This window comes from Chrysochloris asiatica, unplaced genomic scaffold, assembly GCF_000296735.1.
Source record: "Chrysochloris asiatica unplaced genomic scaffold, ChrAsi1.0 scaffold00007, whole genome shotgun sequence".
Classification (NCBI taxonomy): Eukaryota; Metazoa; Chordata; class Mammalia; order Afrosoricida; family Chrysochloridae; genus Chrysochloris; species Chrysochloris asiatica.
In genome coordinates, this window is record NW_006408525.1 from 39,149,197 (window position 1) to 39,170,035 (window position 20,839).

Below are 20,839 nucleotides of genomic sequence, written 5' to 3' on the forward strand. Positions count from 1 at the left end.
CCTGTGTCAGTCATCTAGTTGAGAGTCTTCCTCTTTTTTCACTGACCTTCTACCATGATGCCCTCTTCTAGGAACTAGGCCCTCCTGGTAACATGGCCAAAGTATGTAAATGAAGTCTTGCCATCCTGGCTTCTAAGGAGCATTCTGAAGGAACTTTTCCCCAGACAGACTTGTTTGTTCTTCTGTCAGTATTCTATACCCACTCCATAATTCAAAGGCTTTATAGTTCTTTTTTGGTCTTCTTGATTCATTGTCCAGCTTCCACGTGTCCATTTTTGTTGTTGTTGTTATGTGCCGTGAAGTCAGTTCCGACTCATAGCGACCCTATACAGGGTTTCCAAGGCTGTAAATCTTTACGGGAACAGAAAGCCTCATCTTTCTCCCGCGGAACAGCTGGTAGTTTCGAACTGCTGACCGCAGTTCACAGCCTGATTCGTAACCACTATGCTACCATTGTTGTTGTTGTTGTTAAGTGCCGTCGAGTCGGTTCCGACCCATAGCGACCCTGTACAGGGTTTCCGAGGGTGTAAATCCTTACGGGAGTAGAAAGCCTCATCTTTCTCCCGCGGAGCTGCTGGTAGTTTCGAACCGCTGACCTTAAGGTTCGCAGCCCGATTCGTAACCACTACGCTACCAGAGCTCCATAGACAATTGAAATTACCTTAGTCTCAGACACATCTCAGTCCTCAAAGTGATATTTTTGCTTTTCAGCACTTTAAAAGAAGTCTTTTGAAAACTTTAAGGTGTATATTATAAAAGCAAATTCATTCTGTAAATTTGAGTCTCTGATAAGTTGCACTGCATCCTATTTGTTAAAATAGAAGTAGCAGTTCTAGTCATTTATTTGCTTATCAGTATTATATCTGGCATGCCAGGGCCTTTTATTTTAACCAGGAAAGCCTCATAGAACTAACTTGAAGGCTGTGGGCTCTGATGGAGCCATGAGACCAGACAGTCGGGGGTGTGGGGAGGTAGGCAGGTACAACTGTATGGAAGTAGGAACCAACAATGTCTAAAACCAGATTCATTTTTACAAACGGAAAGCTCTGATTGTGGACTTACTCTCTTTATTGTATAATTCAGATGTAGTAAAGGAAGGGCTGACGGTTTTCTTAGGAAGAAATTAACTGTTGTTGGAAACCTACTTTTGCAATAAAATGAAACTAAGTTTTTAATCTAGTTTCTTAATGTCCTTGGCATCTTTACAAGGCTAAAAGAAACCAAAAAGCTAAGCAGCTGATTTCATATCATCAATTCTAAAAAGTTAAACTGATTTAAAATCCAATTTTGAGTAAACTGTCTTTTCAGAGATCTACTGATACACAGAAAGCCGCATCAAAATCCCTTCTTTTGGCGCTTGCTCACATGTTGATATGAGGCTGATTTGGAGTTCCCCGGGAATCTGTATTCTTGACAGATGCATTAAGCCACCCTGGTTCACTGGCAGGTTTAAGAGCCGTTGGTCTAGAACAGGGATCAGGTAGTATAACATTTGGGACTTGCAAACCAAAAGACAGAATCAAGGACATTATGTGTAGATACTTCTATAACCAGAGAAAACAAACTTTGACAATGTTTTATTGATAAAATTAAAAATAATAATAATAAAGTTGAGTATTATTATGATTATTGCACTGTTAGGTTACTAATGAGTGGGATGGGATTCTCCCTTGGGAGGGTGTAAGACATTTGTAGAATGTTGTTGGATTCTTTTCATAGCATGGCAGTACACTGCAGATGGATCACTTTCAATTGAAGGTTAGCTTGGAGGCGCTTCAGCTGCTCCGATAATGGATTTAGAAATGGAGACATTTTCTTGACCCTTGCTTTAGGGTCTGAAATATGTTTCTGGAACTTTCTTTTGGATTTAGAAAACCTATCCACTGCAAATTTGTGTGTGAATACAAGTCTTCCTCCTTGTCTTAACGTTTGACTGCAGGAAAGTTTGACGTGCCAAGCAGTTTGATGTGTGATTCCAATACTAGCTGTGGTTGAAATGACTTTAACGTGACACAAGTTTCACCAAAAAAATGCTGTTTCACCATTTAATTTGGAGCTGAATTGATTATGAAAGATGAAGGGGCTTCAGAAAGTTCATGGGAAATGTCATCATCTCTAATCCATTTTTCCGTGAATTTTTTGAAGCCCTCTCATCTTACCAACTATGCTTCCAGAGCTAGTGTCCATATGTAATCAGTATTCAGCAAGTATTGTCTGTGGTTGAGGGTGATGCATCTAACTGAGAAAATAGTTCATTTCAGCTCTGAATTCAAAAAATCTCTGCCAGACTTCACCACTGCTAACCCATCAAAGTGTGTGGTAGGCTAGGCCCAGCTTCTGACAAACTCAGACCAAGTTCACAGGAGCCAATAAATTCGTTGTTGGCACGTACTGTTCAGTAGCATGGCAGATTGAAACATGTCCCACAAAGGACCTGCTCAGGCTTTGTAAAGTCCAACTGCCTGGCTTCCCCCCTCCCACATCTTGGCGTGTTTTAATTCAGGGTCTACTCGTTTACTGTTTTCTTCGCTTTTGTGAGAATCATCTTACCTGTGGCTCTTCCACCTACACTACTCGGGCAGGCCGATGCTTCCATCGCTTCACACTTGACTCTGGCTTTTCAGATAAACGGAACAGTATCAGTAACTTCCTACCATGCACCAAGAGCCAAGGAAAACCTTCCCAGTCATGTGCCTTGTTGTTGTTTTTTTTCCTTGTAAATTATATTTATTTTGTTGTTTAGAATATACACAGCAAAAACATACAAGAGGGCTTAAAGAGTTCATGGGAAAATCCCATTTTTTCCACAAACTTTTTGAAGGCCCTGCATATATCCGTATTCTGGGAGTTGTCCAACCATGCACACTCTGCTTTTCTAAGTTGTTCTCCTTCATTAGCGTAAGGTCCCTGCCCCCTAAGGAAACTGGCTCACCTCTCAAGCTGCTGTTGTCAATTTGGTTCCCATTGGATGGTTTTTAAAAGAGCACAATGCTCAAAGCAGACCTCCTTTACTTGTTAAGCTAAATTATTGGTTGGTTTTAAGATGACTTTAATGGATATTTTTTATTTAAAGTTTAAAGATTAACTCAGAACATTAGTTTCAGGGGCCCATCCACCCTCTATGGCCCCAGAAAATCCAGAGTCCGAGTCAGTTCAAAATTCTGTTCTACGTTTTCCCACTTTTGATCTGGATTTTTCTGTGGAATTTTCAATCAAAATGGTAGCCAGCACCATTCAGTTCTTCTGGCTCTTGGAGAGTCAATGCAATCCCTATCTTCCTCCTATTTCTGACTCTCCATAGAACAATTGTGACTTGAGTGACTGCTTGCAGGCTTTTTAGACCCCTGGGCACTATGCATGGAACTCTTGGATGTTGGACAGAAGCACTAAACACATTTTAGGCCAATTAACTGGGATGTCCTACAAAACCATGACCCTAAACCTCCCAAGTCCAGAAAACAAATCCTGTGAGAGGCATAGGAGTTTGTAAGCAACCTCAGCTGCTACTTTTTGTTGTTGTTGTTCTTACTGTAAATGCATCTATCACAGCTTTAGCCTACTCAGCTTTTTACACACACATAACTTCTTGAGAGCAGTGAACTGTGACTTACCACGTTTTTAATTGACTCTTGATGGCTGTCAGTAATGTCCTCACTGTGTGAGCACCTCTCAGTGCTGAAAGGCTCATCTGTAACCAGTTTGTTTTCTCTGGAGACATTTCTTCAGAAATTAATCAGACACAAGTTAATTAACTCACCATTGGTGAACAGCTTTCCTTGTTTGACTAACAGGTGAGTTACTTGCCTTGCGGTCCTCTTTTCATTTTTGTGAGGAAATTCTGCCCTGACGACCGGTTTCATTTTAAATTTTGTCATTTTTCTGGCCTTTGCTTTCATGTGCGTTGGGAGTATTATGAAGAATGTGGATATTCTGGTAATGTTGGTGGCACTTGGAGTGTTGTCCCTGTGATTTTTGTACCCTGACAACCCCCCAAGCAATCTCTGTTGAAACTAGCCAACTCTGCAGTTTCATGAAAACCGCCTTAGCCAGGAGACAAAGGAGCTTTACTCACAGAACCAAAATGTGAACTTCATGTAATTTCCATCATGTCTTTTGATCCCCACAATCATTTAGAAATGCAAACAAACAAACAAACAAAACCATTCTTCTGCAGTGCAGAAGCGGATGGTGACTGAATTTGGCTTCAGACCACAGTTGCAGATACGTGGTCTAGAATCGCGACACATAAAAGGAATTACTCAGTGGCTCTCAACCAACCATTCCTTCTGCCCAAGCGTGATTCACTACTATTCTTGTCTATCGCTTTTCTGTCTCACTGTGATGAGGATCCTTCTTAAAGTTTTAGATACATATGGCCAAGGTGCTTCATAGAATATGCATTCTTCAAAATAGATTTCATCCTCGTCTTTACAGATGCTTCCATGATACACTTTTAGGCCTGGACCAGACGTTGATGTTAAAATCTCTACTTTGTACTATTTTCTGTAGTACAAAGTTGCCACCTTTCTATTAAAACAAAGCTGCCTGTATTTGATGATGTTCTTCCTAAAAAGCAGGTAATTTCTTCTTGTTTATTCTTTGATTATCTAGCTAAAATTGCACATCTTTTTCTAAAACAGTGCATTCTAAATCCTTTGTATACTTTAGCCGATGCTGAAGAGAACATTGAATAAATCAGTCACTTGTTCAGTAACTGTGCAGATAAACTGTTAAGACTCTGTAACTATGAATTTTCTGAATAGAACTTCTTTTCCTATTTGTGTTCACAGCTTTTGTTACCTTCAGGCTTAGGACCCCTGGCCCATTTCATCTTTGTCGCAAGGAGAGACTGTTTCTAACAAATGGAAATGTGAGGCAGTAGTATTGAAGTTAGCTTAGATGTGACGTCACAAGGCTGATATTTAATGTAGTTCATCAGACTCATAGACTTGAAAGGACTCTGGAACTAATTTTATACTCGAGGTAACTTAAGCCTATGAGTGTTAATTATCTTTGTCAACAGCAAAGCTTCTCTTGCTACTGGAACCCAGGGCCACTGGTTGCCATGCCATTGTTTAGGTGGTACCTAAATATCCACAAAGAGACCTGGTGCTAGTTACTAGACTGCCAGTAACCACAAGGTCAGCGCTTCAAACCCATGGGAGAAAGAGGAGGCTGTTTGCTCCCATAAAGATTTACAGTCTCAGAAACTGTATACAGAGTCACTGTGGTCGGAACCAGCTCCGTGGCCGTGAGCAAGAGTGAAATATCCACCAGGCTAAAGAAATGCAAGGAGACTTCAGACATTTGTGAAAAGATAGATCACTGAAAAGAGAATGGAGTTTCCCTAAGCTGTTGAGGCCCCTCCTGTATTTACTTTTTTCAGGCTTGCTACAATCATCTAGAAAGTTACCAGTGTTCTAAAGAACCACATGAAACTTCACCTTCTCATACAATAGCCAACAAAAAGGAGGTCTTAAAACCTAGGATACTTCTTGTCGAAAACACAAAATGATTTTCTTCTTTTTTAGCAAACAGACTAAACAACATAGCTTGAACACTGAGTCCCAACAACACAAGAGAATTGAAGATTCCATTGTACAGTGGTGTATAGTGAAAGGAGAGTTCAAATCAACTGTGTAAACTGCAGGACAGAACTCTGCTGATTAGCCACCGAACTTCCTCTTTTCATTGATGGGAAAAGTACGACCTGGACAAGTTAAGAGATTTGGTTAGAAACTCAGTGTTACAGAAAACACAAGAATCCACAGCTTTTCCTTAACACTAATATTAAACAGAGACACACTGATTGGCACTAAACTCATGGCTCAGCACTTGACTACTACTTACCTGAATGATTGGTGTTTAGAACACGTAGGCCCTTTGGAAGAAAGGTCCTGGTGATCTGCTTCTGAAAGGTCTCAGCCTGGGAACAACTGTGGAGGCATGCTACTCTCAACTCAGGGGGGCACCGGACTAGACAAGTAGAGGACTTCTGATCACTTTTCTAAAATCTTTAGGAAAAAAATATTGGGATTTTTTCCCATTAATTTCATACTTTATTCAGCAACGCTTTTGGTGGGGTTGGGATATCAATGTCAGGAGTGAGCTGGACAGCAGATTCTCAGGGGGACAATAAAAGGGCTGCTCTAGTTTGTACTGTTCCTTTCTGGGTCCTTCGTGACTAGCTTGCAGGTAATAAGCATTTTATAAATACGTTTATCTTTGAGATAGCGAAAAGGTTTCCCTTTGAGGCTTTATCAGTAAAACTCTGAAAAAGTATTATAAGAGATTTTCTAAAATCAATTCAGTAAATTATTCATCCCTTAAAGTTTGAGTGTGCAACAGATGAGTGTGTGTGGGGGGGGGGGGGAGGGGTCGCACGTGTATCCAAAATCATGTAATTCAGGGCACTTTGATTTGGGGGAACTTGATCTTTTTGTCTTTTATCTGAGCCCTTACAGTAAGTTATGTTACTGTTAAGTGCCATCGAACCGACCTTGTGGTTCACAGTCCCGTGCTTATCCTATCCTATGATTATATAAATATATATGTATCAAACCTTACTTAAAATTTTTTTACATGTATATCAAATGCTGGTAAAATTTTGCTAAAGATAATTTTAAAACCAGTTGTAGCAGCACATTGACTGGGCCTACCAGAAACTCAGGCTGGATTCAGAAGAGGATGTGGAACAAGGAATATCATTGTTGGCGTGAGGTGTGGATCTTGGCTAAAAATAGAGAATACCAGAGAGATGTTTACTTGTGTTTTATTGACTATGCAAAGACATTTGACTCTCTAGATCATAACAAACTATGAATAACATTGCAAAGAATGGGAATTCCAGAACACTTAATTGTGCTCATGTGGAACCTGTACGTAAACCAAGAGGCAGTCATTCAAACAGAACAAGGGGATATTGCGTGGTTTATTATCAGAAAAGGTGGTGAGTCAGGGCTGTATTATTTAATCATACTACTTATTCAATTTGTATGCTGAGCAAATAATCCGAGAAGCTGGGCTAATAAGAATGCAGCATCAGGATTGGAGGAAGACTTACTAACAACCTGCAATATGCAGGTGATAGAACCTTGTTGCTGAAAACTAAGACGACTTGAAGCACTCGCCCATGAAGATCAAAGACTACAGCCTTTGGTATGGATTGTACCTCAATGTAAAGAAAGCAAAAATCCTGTCAACTGGACTAATAAACAACTTTATGATAAACGGAGAAAAGATTGAGGTTGTCAAGGATTTCATTTGGATCCACAACCAATGCTCATGGAAGCAGCAGTCTTGAAATCAAATGATGTATTGCATTGGGCAAATGGGCTGCACAAGACCTCTTTAAAATGTTCAAGAGCAAGAGGTCACTTTGAGGACTAAGGTGCTCCTGACCCAAGCCATATTTTCCAGGTGCTGAGTGCATGTGAAAGTTGGACAATGAATAAAGAAGACCCAAGAAGAATCTATGCATTTGAATTATGGTGCTAGTGGAGAATGTTGAAAGCACCATGGACTCTCAGAAGAACAAACAAATCTGTGTTGGAAGAAGTATAGCCAGAATGCCCCTTAGAAGCCAGGATGATGAGACTTTGTCTCACACACCTTGGCCATGTTATCAGGAGGGACAAGGCCCTGGGAATGGGCATCATACTTCCAATGAGAGATATTGAGACAGTATCTGCGACAGCATGCTCCAACAGAACAATTGTGCAGATGGTGCAAGACCAGGCCGTGTTTTGTTGTGTGTAGGGTGACTCGACAGCTCCTAACAACAATTTTTAGAATGCAAGAGGAGCACAGACCAAGGGTGATTTCTTTCTCTCTCTCTTTTTTTTTTTTTTTTTGAAAGCGAATATATCATATTTTAATGTAAATAATATGTACCTTATACAGTTTTTGCAAACTGTGCAATCCCTTTGCACGTTAGTTTTCTGAGCACATTACATGTGTGGGAATATTGTGTGCAAAAAATGCAGTTGTTGTTAAATGCCGTTGAGTGGGTTCCAACTCTGGACAACCCTGTATTGGCTGGTGAGATTAAACCACTGACCTTGTGATTAGCAGTATAGTGCTACACTAAGGCTCCCAGAATGCCACCAATGACCTTTATCTAGGCTTCAAATGGTTGAGATCAAAGCATGCATAGTACAAGTGCACGGTCTTATTATAAATCTTTGAGAGGTGTTAGGGAATTAATATTTTTTCTACTTCAGAAAGATAATACAGTAGTACACAGACTACTGTCGCTAAGAGGATCAATAAAGATGGGAAAGAACCTTATAATTCAGATCAGATTCTGCTGTCTAATGGGGGTGGGTACCAGGCTTGCAAAAAAGGCTTATACTTCCCCCTTTTTAAATGTTAGGATGTGGGTAAGTGATTGTGGACCCACATTGTGTAATCTGCTCTGTCTTAATTTAACATTTAATGGATTGGATATGTATTAGCTCATGTAGCAACTAAACAAAATGTAGGTGTTATTTAATTGTTGGTAGTCATCCAAAGGCATCCTGGTGTGGCACTTACAGGATAAGCACTGGACTGCCAACTGCAAGGTCGGCAATTCAAACCCACCAGTCACTCCTCTGAAAACCCTATTAGGGTCACTATGCGTCAGAATGGACTGGACAGAACTTAACAACAACAACAGTCATCAAAAACCAGTTTCTTAAATCATTCCCCTAATGCTCAGTGGAAAAGGACTTTCTAAGTGCTGCTTCCTAGTTGTATATTTCATTACTTATATTGACTGCATTTCTTTAAATGGGTTTGAGGGCATTAAAAGTTTTATAGTGTAGTGAGGCCTGTGTGAGTTTGAAGGTTACTAGCATGAGCATGCAGCTTTAACAGCTTGGATATAATCATCTGTCTTTAATAGGTGGGGGTGGGTGGGTTTTGTTTTAGATACACTGTATAGTCATCTTAAGGTCACTTTATCTGTCATTTCTTTGGCCATCAGTTAAGATAATATGTACTGAAATTTTTGTGTTTTTGAATTTTTCTTGTTGACTTGGATGTGGGAGGTGTTGCTTTCACTTAAACAGAGTTCTTTTGCTCCAGTGTCTCTGAAAAAGATGAGTATCAGTCACCACAATGTAGGGGGCCTCAGAGTGTGCGGCTTAGTTAATTATAGAAGCATCTGCAAAACACTTGTTCTTATGTGACCTCAGCTTAGTTTGTCTTCTTCGATTCTTTGTTAAAGACTAGACTCAGTGCTTGGCAAGGGGAGTGTTTAAGAGAGACTTGGCAGGGCCTCAGTGGTAGTGAGCTCTGGAAGTCTTAGAAAATGTTCATCCTTTCTGTCTTTGTAATTCTGAGATCACTCAAAATAAACCCCACATAAAGCTATATATGCACAGCTGTTTATCACAAAAAGTGTCTTCCGTGACAATAAGGAAATAATTTACATAACCCAACATTACGTTCATGGTGTTCTGTTAACTTCTTAGCATATAAATACTGGGGATTGTTACAGTACTGTTCAAGTTTACTTCATGACCCACTTAGATGGAAAAACTCAGTATGCAAAGTTGTCTCTTCGTATATTCTTCAACAATGGAAAGTGTAGGATAACACCACACTGTAAGGTGAGTTTGAACCACAAGGTTGGTGGTTCAAACCTACCATCCACTCCTCGGAAACCCTATACAGAATTGCTATGAGTTGAAACTGACTCGTAGGCACTTAACAACAACATGGCAAGTATGCACAAAAAAGTCTTTGGCAGGAACTCTGCTCAGGTGGTAGCTGTGGTCGTCTCTGAGTGGTACACTGAGAGCTTAATGCCAGCTTCCTTCTCTGCACCTAGCTTTTACATTCCCTTCAGTAAATTCACATGACTTGGGAAGGCGAAAAAGAAGCCATCAAGCAATGCTCAACACTAGCAGTCAGAACCAATTTTGAAATGTGTTCAGTTTCATTTAAAAATATTTAAATTTTGTAAGTATTCAAATGTACACACCATGTACCTAAAAGGTGACAGTTTGGTTAGTGCGGCTCAGACATAAATAGTGACTGTCTTGTATCTGCCCGGGTTGTTCTTGTGTGTACACTTCAGTGTAATCGAATTGTGGTGTCTATTTGGATTTTATTTTTGAAGTACATTTGATGTAAAGCCTCATTTGTGTTGTACAGTCCTATAAGTAAATACTGATACCATGATTTAACCATGAATCTTAGCTTTCCTTTTGCCTGTGATGTTACTCATCAAAAATTGTAAATACTTCTTGAGTAGCAAGGTTGACATATGTTCACAGTATCCATACAGATTTGACCAGAACAACCTCTCTGTCTTTTTTCTTTCTCCTAAACATCACATTTGCTACTAGACATATCTTAACACTGTGCCAGTATTTCAGGTCCAGAAAAACTAACTAGTTTTCCACCAGTTGCAGTCATAAGGAAATCACACGGTACCACCACATAGGAAGTGCAGTGGCTCCATGTGATGAACACTGGACTGCGAACCACAAGGTCATAAGTTCGAAGCCCACTAGCCATTCCCTAGGAGAAAGATGAGGCTTTCTGCTCCTGCAAAGATTTTAAAGCCTCAGAAACAGTCTCTCTTTGTCAACAATAACAACCGCCACATACATGAATACACATGTAGCCCTCCATGAGCAGCTCCTCGTGTGGTGCTGTAGGGTTAGCACTGGACTGGGGACTCACCAGCTGCTCCTCAACAACCATGTACAGAGGCGCTGTGAGTAGGAACGGACTTGACAGCACTTAATAACAATGAGGTACTTTAAGCAACAGTTCTCAAAGTGCTGCCCATGGACCCCTGATGCTCTTTCTTGGGGGCCTTCCTGATGACACTGAGGTGGTATTTTCGTTTTTCCCTGTGTTGATCCTTGGAGTGATGGGGCAGAACCACAGGGGACAACGCTGCGGGAGTCCTGATGCCCATCAGCGTGCTGGCCTCAAACTTGTCCCACTGGTCCTCGCTGCCATGCATTTGCGGTAAAAAAAAAAAAAAAAAAAATCAACCCAGCCTCACCTAACAGTGTTGTTGTTAAGTGTCATCAAGTTGATTCCAGCTCGAAGCGAGCCTGTACAGGGTTTCCAAGGAGCAGCTGGTGGGTTTGAACCTCCAACTTTATGGTTCGTAGTCAAATGCTGATCCAATAGCACCACACCAGTATCCTTGATTAATGAATTAAGAAGAGAATGAATTGTACACAATCTCAGTTCTGGAGTAGTGAGCAGTCTAATAACAAAACGGGAGGGGCGCTGCCCCCACTCCTGTAGGCACTGAGTGGGCTGCTTGTCCTGAGGGAACGCCCTTACGCTGCCGTTGTGTTGTGAGCTACACTAGCCACCGTTTTCACAGAATACCATTCCTCTTGAAAAATGGGCTTATTGAGGAACTGGACTTTTGGCAGATAGTTTGTACAAAATGCATGACGTAAGCCTGTTACTAGAAGTTAACTGAGAGGGAGCAGGCCCTGGAGAAGGTCATCGTGCTTGCTAAAGAAGAGGGCCAGTAAGAAAGAGGAAGGCTCTCAACCAGATGGATTGACACAATGGCTCCAACCCTGGCCCCAACGGGCCCTGCATACTGTTATACACGGGGAGGGGGGAGGGGGGAGGGGGGGCTGTGAGTTGGAACTGACTCAGACCACCTAACAAGAACATTTGGTATCAGTGATAAAATTTAGTTTGAACATTAGACTTTAGGGAAACGCCATTCAATGGGTTCCCATTATTGAAGATTTCTGATAAGGTTGATGGGTATGTTAATGACTGCTTGTTTATTTTGTATAAAGAAATGTGTCCGTATTTGAGAGATCTGCATAACTTAGTGACCCAGTGTATTCCATATGATGTGTGTCTAATGTTTCAGAATGGTGTGTGGATAAAAACCCATTCAGAATTCAGGACATATAGACCAGTGGGTTATTATTATTACTATTTTTTTGGAACAGTACCAAAATGTATTGATATAAGGTTTCAGATTTCACTGTGCAATTTAAGGAACTACCACTTGTCAGGTTGATGTAAAGAGTTTTTGCAACCACTTGAACAGGCTGTTGAAATATTCCTCCCTTTTCCAACTACGTTCCTGTGTAAGACCATATCATCTCCATAGGTTGTTGTGAAGTGCCGTCGAGTCGGTTCCAACCCATAGCGACCCTGTATAGGGTTTCCAAGGAGTAGCTGGTGAGCTTGAACCGCTGACCTTGCAGTTCAAACGGCGTAGCCGTCTGACACATTAACCCACAGCACCACACCATGACTCCATCATCTCCATATACCACCATCCAAATAGCCATAGCCTGTTGCCCCACTTTGGTGACACAGATAACGAAACTCCAGTTAGCTTCTAGTAATCCATTCAAAGGGGTTCATGGAAAAATCCCGTTGTCTTTTCATCCATTTTCCCACAAAGTTTCTGAAGCCCCTTTCTTCCAAAATATCAATAACATGTACTGACTGGATGTATAGTTTTTTTTTTTTTTTATTAATTTTTTAAGTCATTTTTTCTTTAATAAAATCAATAAATACCAATAGGCGTAGGCTACCTAGATGAACATGAGTCCTGGTGGTGCACTGGTTAAGTGCTGCCAACTGAAGAGTTGGTGGTTCAGAGCTACTCCCTGTGAGAAATACCCGGGAATCGGCTTCCGTGAGATAATAACCAGAAGACCCAATGGGGCAATTCTTGGTGACATGGGGTCACTGTGACTAAGTCACTCAGGGTGGTGGTGGTTTATGTCGGTCGTGGAGTTGGTTCAGACTCACAGCTTCCCTGTTGAGGGTTTCCAAGGCTATAAATCTTTATAAGGGCAGAAAGACCTGTGGTTAGCAGCCCAACTCATAACCCACTATGTACCAGGGGTCCTTATAGCATACATCCATGCTGAAATTAAGTTTAAATCAAGCTCTTTGTGACAGACACCAGAAGTGCTAGAGTTGCCTTTCTTTCAAGTCTTGTGACTTCAGTGTGTGGTCCTGGGCACTGCCCAAATTGTAAAGACGGGGCCCTCCCCCTGAGCCATTGTGTCAGAGCCTGCAGCCTCAGAAGATTTCAGGTGACTCTGCTGCCCAGTTCAGGCTGTGGTGGGTCTCCAGGCTGTAGTGGAAAGCCAGCTGACAGACAGACTCGGGGAAGCTGAGTGACGGAAGGCCCTTCTTCCCCCACCTGGCTCCCCTCTGATCAGTCTGTGCTCTGGTCCAGTGTTTCCTTTTAGGAAGGCTTTCCCATTCAGTTGAGATGTTTGCAATTGCCTGGTGATCTACTGGGAATTCGGGTCTTAGGGAGGGTGGCTCAGTGAAGAGGAAAGACCTCTGGCAGACGGGGAAGCCTGAAGAGTTCCCTGGACGCCTTCGAAGCAAGGCAACTCTGTCTCAGTGCACTTGTGCTCAGTTTCCAGTCTCGGGTTGCTGAAGATAAGCACCATTTTCTATAAAATTGAGAGAAAAATGTAGACAAAGACAAATCCCCCTAGGTTTACTTGTATAATTACATTCATCTTAATACTGGTTTCCACATTTTGCTTGCAATCTTCCTTTGGGGCAAGTGATTTTAGGAAGAAAGCTTACCAACTGTGCAAGTAGGTGACCACTTGGGGTGTCGCTTTTGTAAAGTGTCCGTGTAGCTCACTGGGCTCTTCAGAGTCAGCATTTCATGGCCAAGGCAGAGTTTTTAGACGAGTTCAGTCTGAAATTGGTGACTAAGCAGATATGTTTGGATTAAGTGTTCAACCAGACCGTATACTATAAATTGTTGTAAAAAAATCTTCTCTTTCTAAGCCCCTAATGTCTGTTTTTCTTCTGCTTGTTTTTAGGGGGAATCTGTAAAATATTTCCTGGATAACTTGGATAAGCTTGGAGAACAAGTAAGTTTTAAAATGGAACGTTTTCTGGATTATTGCCACTTGAAAATCGTAGTCAAGTCCTGATGTTTTGATTGGAGGGCAGCTTGTCAGACTGCTGTTTCAGGCTGTCTGCGTCTTTCTTTTTCCTAGCTGTAGTACTGTGACTTTGTCTACTTGTTTAAAGGCTGATGAGTAGGCTGAAAATGTTGATTTCTTGTCCCCCCCCCCCACAAAAAAATTGGTTTTGTTTTTCACTTGAGAGTCACGTCACTGCAGTTTCTTCCAGAAATGCCCTATCCACTGTTTTATGAAAGTAGAACTGTTTGACAAAAGCAAATTGCATATAATCTGTTACACTTTGGTGTCTTTTTTTTTTTGTCCTCTTCTTCTTGCAAGTAGCAGCAGAAAGAACCCATGGGGTGAATGATTTCAAAGTGTTGCCAACAGCATTTTCCAGTTTGGGCCTCTTTGCACTAACAGTGTTGGAGGTCTGGATTCTGCAGGCCAGCTGAGGGATGCCTCGAGGAAGGGGAAACAGGCGTCTGGGAGACTTTATTCTTTTCCTCTAGCACAGGGGTGGGGAACTCCGGGCTGCAGGCCATATAAGACCCTCAAAATCATTTGGTCTGGCCCTGCCAAGGCAACCACAGTTCCAGCCATCACATTAGGGGTGAGTTCATTAAATGTTTGACCAAATATAGCAGGTTACTTTGTAAGTTGGTAATTTTGAGTCCTGGTATAGCAGGATAAGGCACTGGACCACAACATCTGTTTAAACCACTAGGCTGGCAGTTAAAATTCACCAGCCTCTCCTCTGAAACCTTAGACAGGGTCACCATGAGTCAGAGCTGACTCGACGGCACTTAACAACAACAGCAATTTTGTATGGCCCACCCGTGATGTTTTAAATGGCCATGGCAGATGAAGGGTTCCCCACGCGTGCTTTGGTGGGTTGCTCCAAGCCAGCTGTGCTGTAGTGCCGTGGCCAGCCCCGGTTATCTGTTCTGTGGACCAGTGGACTATGAAAGAGTTCAGTGGAGGGAAGAAAGGTAGCAGCAACAGCTGCTTAGAACACGCGTGGAAGCTCTGACCCTGGGGTCGTTTGATACCGCCTCTACCATAGTAGTTTCTCTCTCTTCGAGCAAATGTCTGTTTGACATTTTAGCACGGTCTTTGAACTGTTTTATTTAATATCATTTTAGATTTTAAATATACACCCATATGTAACTGAAAGAAAGCACAAAGTGAAACCTCTTGCAAGTAGAGAAGGTGCATCATAGTGTAGGTATTTGGACTAGTGTCTTGTGGGAAGTCCTGATGTGGCACTGTTGGATCAGCACTGTATTGCTAAGTGTAAGCTCGGCAGTTCAAACCCACCAGCCGCTCCTCGGAAACCTACCCAGGCTTGCTGTGAGTCAGTGCACAACACCTAGAACATGTGGGGAAAGTGTCTTTTTGCCTGACAAGGGTCATTTGTGGATTCTCCCTGTGCTTTTCCCCTGCTTCTTAGACCCAGGGGACCCCAGATGTTCCGATCATTGTATTTATCAGTTTTTACTCATTAGGTCAGTTTGGAGGCATGTATTTCATTTTTCCCTCTGGTCACATTCTCAGCCCTAAAAATCAAATCGAGGCTTAATGGAGAGACATCTTAAAGGACAATTCTTTATAGGAATTATTTTAGCATCTCCCATCAGGATCATGCTGACTTGATGTCCTCTTCTCAGTTGGCCTCGTAAGGTGGTCCTTCCCTGAGCACACCATTCAGAGTTGGTCCTCGCAGCGCCACCTCAGCCCTTGCATTCTCTCACTGCACTAGGTACGGTGGATTTATGTTAGCATGATTGCTGCCTACCTCTCCCCATGAGGGACTTCATCTCCATAGTGTGGTCAGTGGAGTGCCCGTGCCTGGCGTGGCATGCAGTGACCCTGCCATGCGTGATGTGTCCCTTAAACAGTCAGCTGCATGAGACCAAATGTCAGCATTTATCCAGAAGCAGAACAGAGGGAAACGTTGCGAAGGCTGATACACTGTGAAGATTTAAGTCCCGGGATAATTTGCATTCAGATTGTCAAATGAGAACTTTCTTTGCAGTGTAAACTTTCACCAAAAACACAAGGAAATATATTTTTTAAAGTGTCCTGTGTAGCTTTCACGCATCTTCTCTTAAATGCAAAATTATCTGTGGGTTAATGCACTGGACTGCAAGGTTGGTTTGAACCTCATAGTCGGCGGTTCAAGCTCACCAGCCGCTCCTTGGAAACTCTGTATAAAGGTCTCTTTGAGTCGGAACCGGCTCAACAGCACTTAGCCACAACAGTAGTACAGTTATGAAAATGAGTAAATTGACTTTGATGGGGGAAAAAAAAAATCAGATCTGTATGTAACTTTTGAATGTTTTTGAACAATTCGTAGTGGTTCCTCGAATACTGTGTGGAGAGCAAGTCTGAGACTACACTCGGAATAAAAAGGAAAACATGTTGGGCTCAGTAAGTTGTTGTTAAGGGAAAACAAGCTGCGTTGGATTCTGGTCTCCTGCCAGTGTGGTGCCTTGGAAGACAGGTCTAGCAGTCAGTCGGCTTCCAAAAGGCCGCAGCTTTGAAAGCCCCGCGGTATGCAGTCATTGGTCTCCTGGGTTGGTGGCTACTTAGCTGGACTACTGTACTGTGGTTCTGCGTGTTTGTGCCTGTCAGACACATTGGCAGGGCTGCCTTCACCGCTCTGCCTCATACCAGAGCCGCCCCAGGCCATTGAAACCCCTCTTGTGCTAAGGCCCGGCACAGCTGTCCAGGACACCTGGGGTACAATCTCAGCTCCATCACACACTGGTGCAGTGGGACCCTTTTGTTGTTGTTGCTTGTTGTCAGGTCATAGCTGAGTCTCTAAACCTCTGTCCTGCCCGTGTAACCTGGCATAGTGAGAAAACCAGACAGTTAGATGAAACAAGTCTGTGAGCTGTGTGCGATGCTGCCTTCCTTGCATGGAGGCGGTGGCGCTCAGTGTCAGCAGTTTAGCTCTCTGATCACTATTATGTAAGGTTCCCAGTCAGAGACCAAACTGGCCTGTAAAGCAAGCAGAGGACAATCAGATGAGCGTGACTCCTGAAGGTCGTGTTAGCTTCCTATAGCAGAGAGACGTTTTGAGCTGGAGAGGTTGAGCTAGTCAGTGCAGGTAAATGAAAGTGGGTTCTCTGAGGATGGGTTGGGTTCGGATGTCAAGAGAAGATGTGGCCCACCAAAATAGGAGAAGTTTGGGTGTATTGAGTCTTAGGAAGTATACTTATCTGATGAAGGATACGAAGTTCTGGGCTTGGGCAGGTTTCTAGAAGGCAGTCACGTTGCATGAGTGGGCATGTAACGGTATTAAGAAGTCAAGCTCTGTGCAGGTCTAGATGCTGCTAAGTCCTGAGGTGAACAGGAGCCCAGACACCAGAATGGACCAGGTACGGGGAGTCCTTACTGTAAGTTCTGGGACCCAAGATGTCACAGGGTTACTCAGGGAGAGGCTAGGTCAGCCCAAGAGGTGCAAGAGTTTGGAGACAAAGAAGCTGGGTGGCGCTGCGGCCCATATCAGAGATGGTGAAAAATGGGGGCAGTGGGAATAAAGACAAGAAGAAAAGGATAAGAAGGGGGCTCAAGGGAGTGGCTACAAAAGTAGAGGTGCCCACGGGGAGTGAGAAAGACTCAGCACTGCTAGCGTTGGTGAGGGAGTCCTGGTGTGGCACTGCTGGTTAATGCGCTGGACCACAAGATTGGTTTGAACCACAAGGTCTATGGTTCAAGCTCATCAACTGCTCCTCGGAAACCCTCTACAGGGTCGCTATGAGTCAGAACTGACTTGACCGTACTTAACAACTACTGCTTTGTTGGTGAGGTGGGAAGCAGAAAGGAAAGCAAACTAAAGGGTTGTAGGGGAGTTGGTGAGAGGAAGACGAGGTTTTCTTTGTGACTGTGTTGTGCTTGATGACTGGTGAGCATTTCACAGCAAGAGACTTAACCAGCTATTCTGACGTCTCCTTGGGCAGTAGCGGTGGTCAGGGTGGACGCAGTAGGGACAGCTGGCACGTAGGTTGTCTGTAGACACAGTTCTTCATGATTTACCCATGCAAGTCATTTAATCCTCACAGGAACGCCATGCATGTCACTTTCTGTATTTTACATGCGAAGAAATGGAGGCAGAGAAGAGCTAGGTGGATTGTCTAGGATCACATAGCTAGGATGTGGCGAGTATACTCTGCCAGACCGTGTCGTATGTGAGCCCATTGTGCTCCAGTGTGAGTTAGCCCTCAGCGTCCTATCCTACAGTTAGACAGAAAATAGCTTTTCTTAAATGCAGAAATAAGAAATTTAAAGTAAGCCCTCTGCTGGTCTGTTTCTGAAGCAGGTGGCATGCCCTTGTCCTCATCATTTGTACCACCTTTCTGGGAAGCGGTTTATTCGTAAATGTCCTGTATCATCAAACTGTCTATGACCTTTGCCCTTACAGCCTTACTCCTGCTTATTTTGTCTCAGGAATTAGTCCAAAAGAAGAAAAGTGTCAATACCTGAGAGTTTTCATTGCAGCAAACATTGGAAATGACCTCAATTATATTAAAAGCGCTCTTGCTTTTAGGCAGAGAGGAAAGAAGCGGTTATATTGCACAAGGAGCGTGTTGCCTGGGCGGTTTTTGTGTACTCAAGGTCTTACACCTCAGGGACGCCGCATCCACGGGAGAGCTCACCAAGCAGGCTGGCCAGGTGATGGCAGGTAGACAAAGAGACCTGTGAGCGCCTCATGAAGGAGAAAGCTGGGACATAGCAACTTAGCGTGGACCCTGGACACAGCCCTCAGAAGTTCCCTAAAGTACAGCTGGTTTGTGAGTGGTGGTTAGTGTTTTGCGCCCAGGGACTATAGCAGCAGTGAAGTCAGGGGGAGGAGTTCTGAGCCCTGAAGGGGCGGAAGGAGGGTGGTCCATAGAAAGGAGCACTGAGGGTGTGTTAGAGAGGAGTTGGAACTTTCCCACGAGAGTCCGCATGTCGGATCTTAGGACCAAGGAGCAGGTGTGTGTGACCAGTAAGGGGATCGCTCCGACGAGCTCAGGTGTGTAAAGGTGAGTCATAGTAGTGAAGACAGGTACAGCGAGTGCCAGGAAGACAACTGGTAGGTCAGACATACATATACACTTAGCTGATTATAGTATGGCTTGGGTTCAAAAAATCATAGCTCCTGGTCATTTGTGTGACATTTGAACAACCAGTCTGTGTAGACCAACACTTGACTGTATCTTGGTAGTTTATAATGAGAAGAAGACAAATAATACTGATGCTTTAATGTTATCAGAAATGTTTAAAAGAATGTTTTGTGGCCATTTCCATTCCCTAGGCTGGTTAATAGTGCATGGAACGCTCTAAGAATGCCTTGTAAATTGTGAAGTATAAACCTCGGTTTTTCTTTTCCAGGATTACACTCCATCACAGCAAGATATTCTGCTTGCCAGAAGACCCACCAAAGGCATTCATGAGTACGACTTTGAAATCAAAAATGTTCCTTTCAAAATGGTTGATGTCGGGGGTCAGAGATCAGAAAGGAAACGTTGGTTTGAGTGCTTCGACAGTGTGACTTCGATACTGTTCCTTGTTTCCTCAAGTGAATTTGACCAGGTGCTTATGGAAGACCGGCTCACCAATCGCCTGACAGAATCGCTGAACATTTTTGAAACAATCGTCAATAACCGGGTTTTCAGCAATGTCTCCATCATTCTTTTCTTAAATAAAACAGACTTGCTTGAGGAGAAAGTGCAAATTGTGAGCATCAAAGACTACTTCTTAGAATTTGAAGGGGATCCCCACTGTTTACGAGACGTCCAAAAATTCCTGGTGGAATGTTTCCGTAACAAGCGCCGGGACCAGCAGCAAAAGCCCTTATACCACCACTTCACCACTGCTATCAACACGGAAAACATCCGCCTGGTTTTCCGGGATGTGAAGGATACGATTCTTCATGACAACCTCAAACAGCTTATGCTACAGTGATGTGATGTACAAAAGACTTGCTGTTTTAATATCTTTCTGTGTTTTTGATGGTCTTCTGTTTGTTTCGGTTTTGTTGTTCTTTTATTAAATAGCAGTTTACAGCAGAAATTAGAGAAATCTTGATTCTATGTTTAACTTCTTGGAAATCTTAGTCCCTCTTCTGTGGAGTTTGATTTATGGCTGTGAGCTCCTGAACAGTACATTCAGCATAGCTGCTGAGGTTCAGGCTTGGATTTGCGTCGCTGCGGCTCATTTGAGTCAGCTTGAAGCTTCCTAGCAGACCTCAGACTCACTGTATTTCAGGCTGTACCTCTTTCCAGCTGTCAAACTGAATTCTTGCGTAGTGCCAAGTATAGAAGGCGCCCCTAACTGTCTGTAGGTGTGAGGTTCCGAACAAACAAAGTAAGCTGCCTTTTGTCTGCCTTATACATAGCAGCGGCACCTGATGCCTGTCTTGAGGGTGACCCATTTGGAAAAGGCTATTATTGTTAAGAGGTTTGACCTAAGGAATGCCATCCCATAGGTTTACACAGTTTTTTGTTTTGGGTTTTTTTTTTTCCCATTGCTTATTTTGTTTTTGAAATATCTGTGGTTTCTGAAGGTGATGTTCTTAGTGTTTTAAAGTTTACATAAGGATTTCTGGTCGGATGCTAATGAAGAGTTCACAAATGGTACGGGGGGTAGGGGTGGGAGGGGGCGGGCAGACAGCAAGCAGGTGCCATAAATTAGTGTTTGGATCAGAAGTAAAGAGGGCACTCTAATTTGCCTTTTACAGATTGCTTCACCCTGTAATGAGTGTGCCACATGTGAAGCATTCTGGCCCGGGCTGCAACTAAAAACTGCAGGTAACTTGGTGGCAGTTTCCAGAGTAGACGTACACTTCCAGAAGCTCCCGTGTTATATTCTCCAGCTTGGCGATCCTGTCCTGATGACGTGACGTGGGTCTGCATTGTGCATGGTCGTGATGTCACCGCCCACACGTCTGCCCATCCACTCCA

At 43.0% G+C, this 20,839-nt stretch overlaps 1 protein-coding gene across 2 annotated transcripts in view; it reads left to right on the forward strand.

Moving 5' to 3' along the window:
- The window catches only part of GNA13 (guanine nucleotide binding protein (G protein), alpha 13), a 51,154-nt gene extending 31,119 nt beyond the window's left edge, over positions 1-20,035 (forward strand). The window contains exons 3-4 of one of the 2 annotated variants that reach the window (XM_006833601.1): positions 13,800-13,850; positions 19,269-20,035. In XM_006833601.1, coding sequence (XP_006833664.1) covers positions 13,800-13,850; positions 19,269-19,841 — 624 coding nt within the window. In that variant the 3' untranslated portion in view covers positions 19,842-20,035. The remainder of the gene's footprint in view (positions 1-13,799; positions 13,851-19,268) is intronic. The other variant, XM_006833602.1, reaches the window with a different exon arrangement.
- Positions 20,036-20,839: the final 804 nt, after the last annotated feature.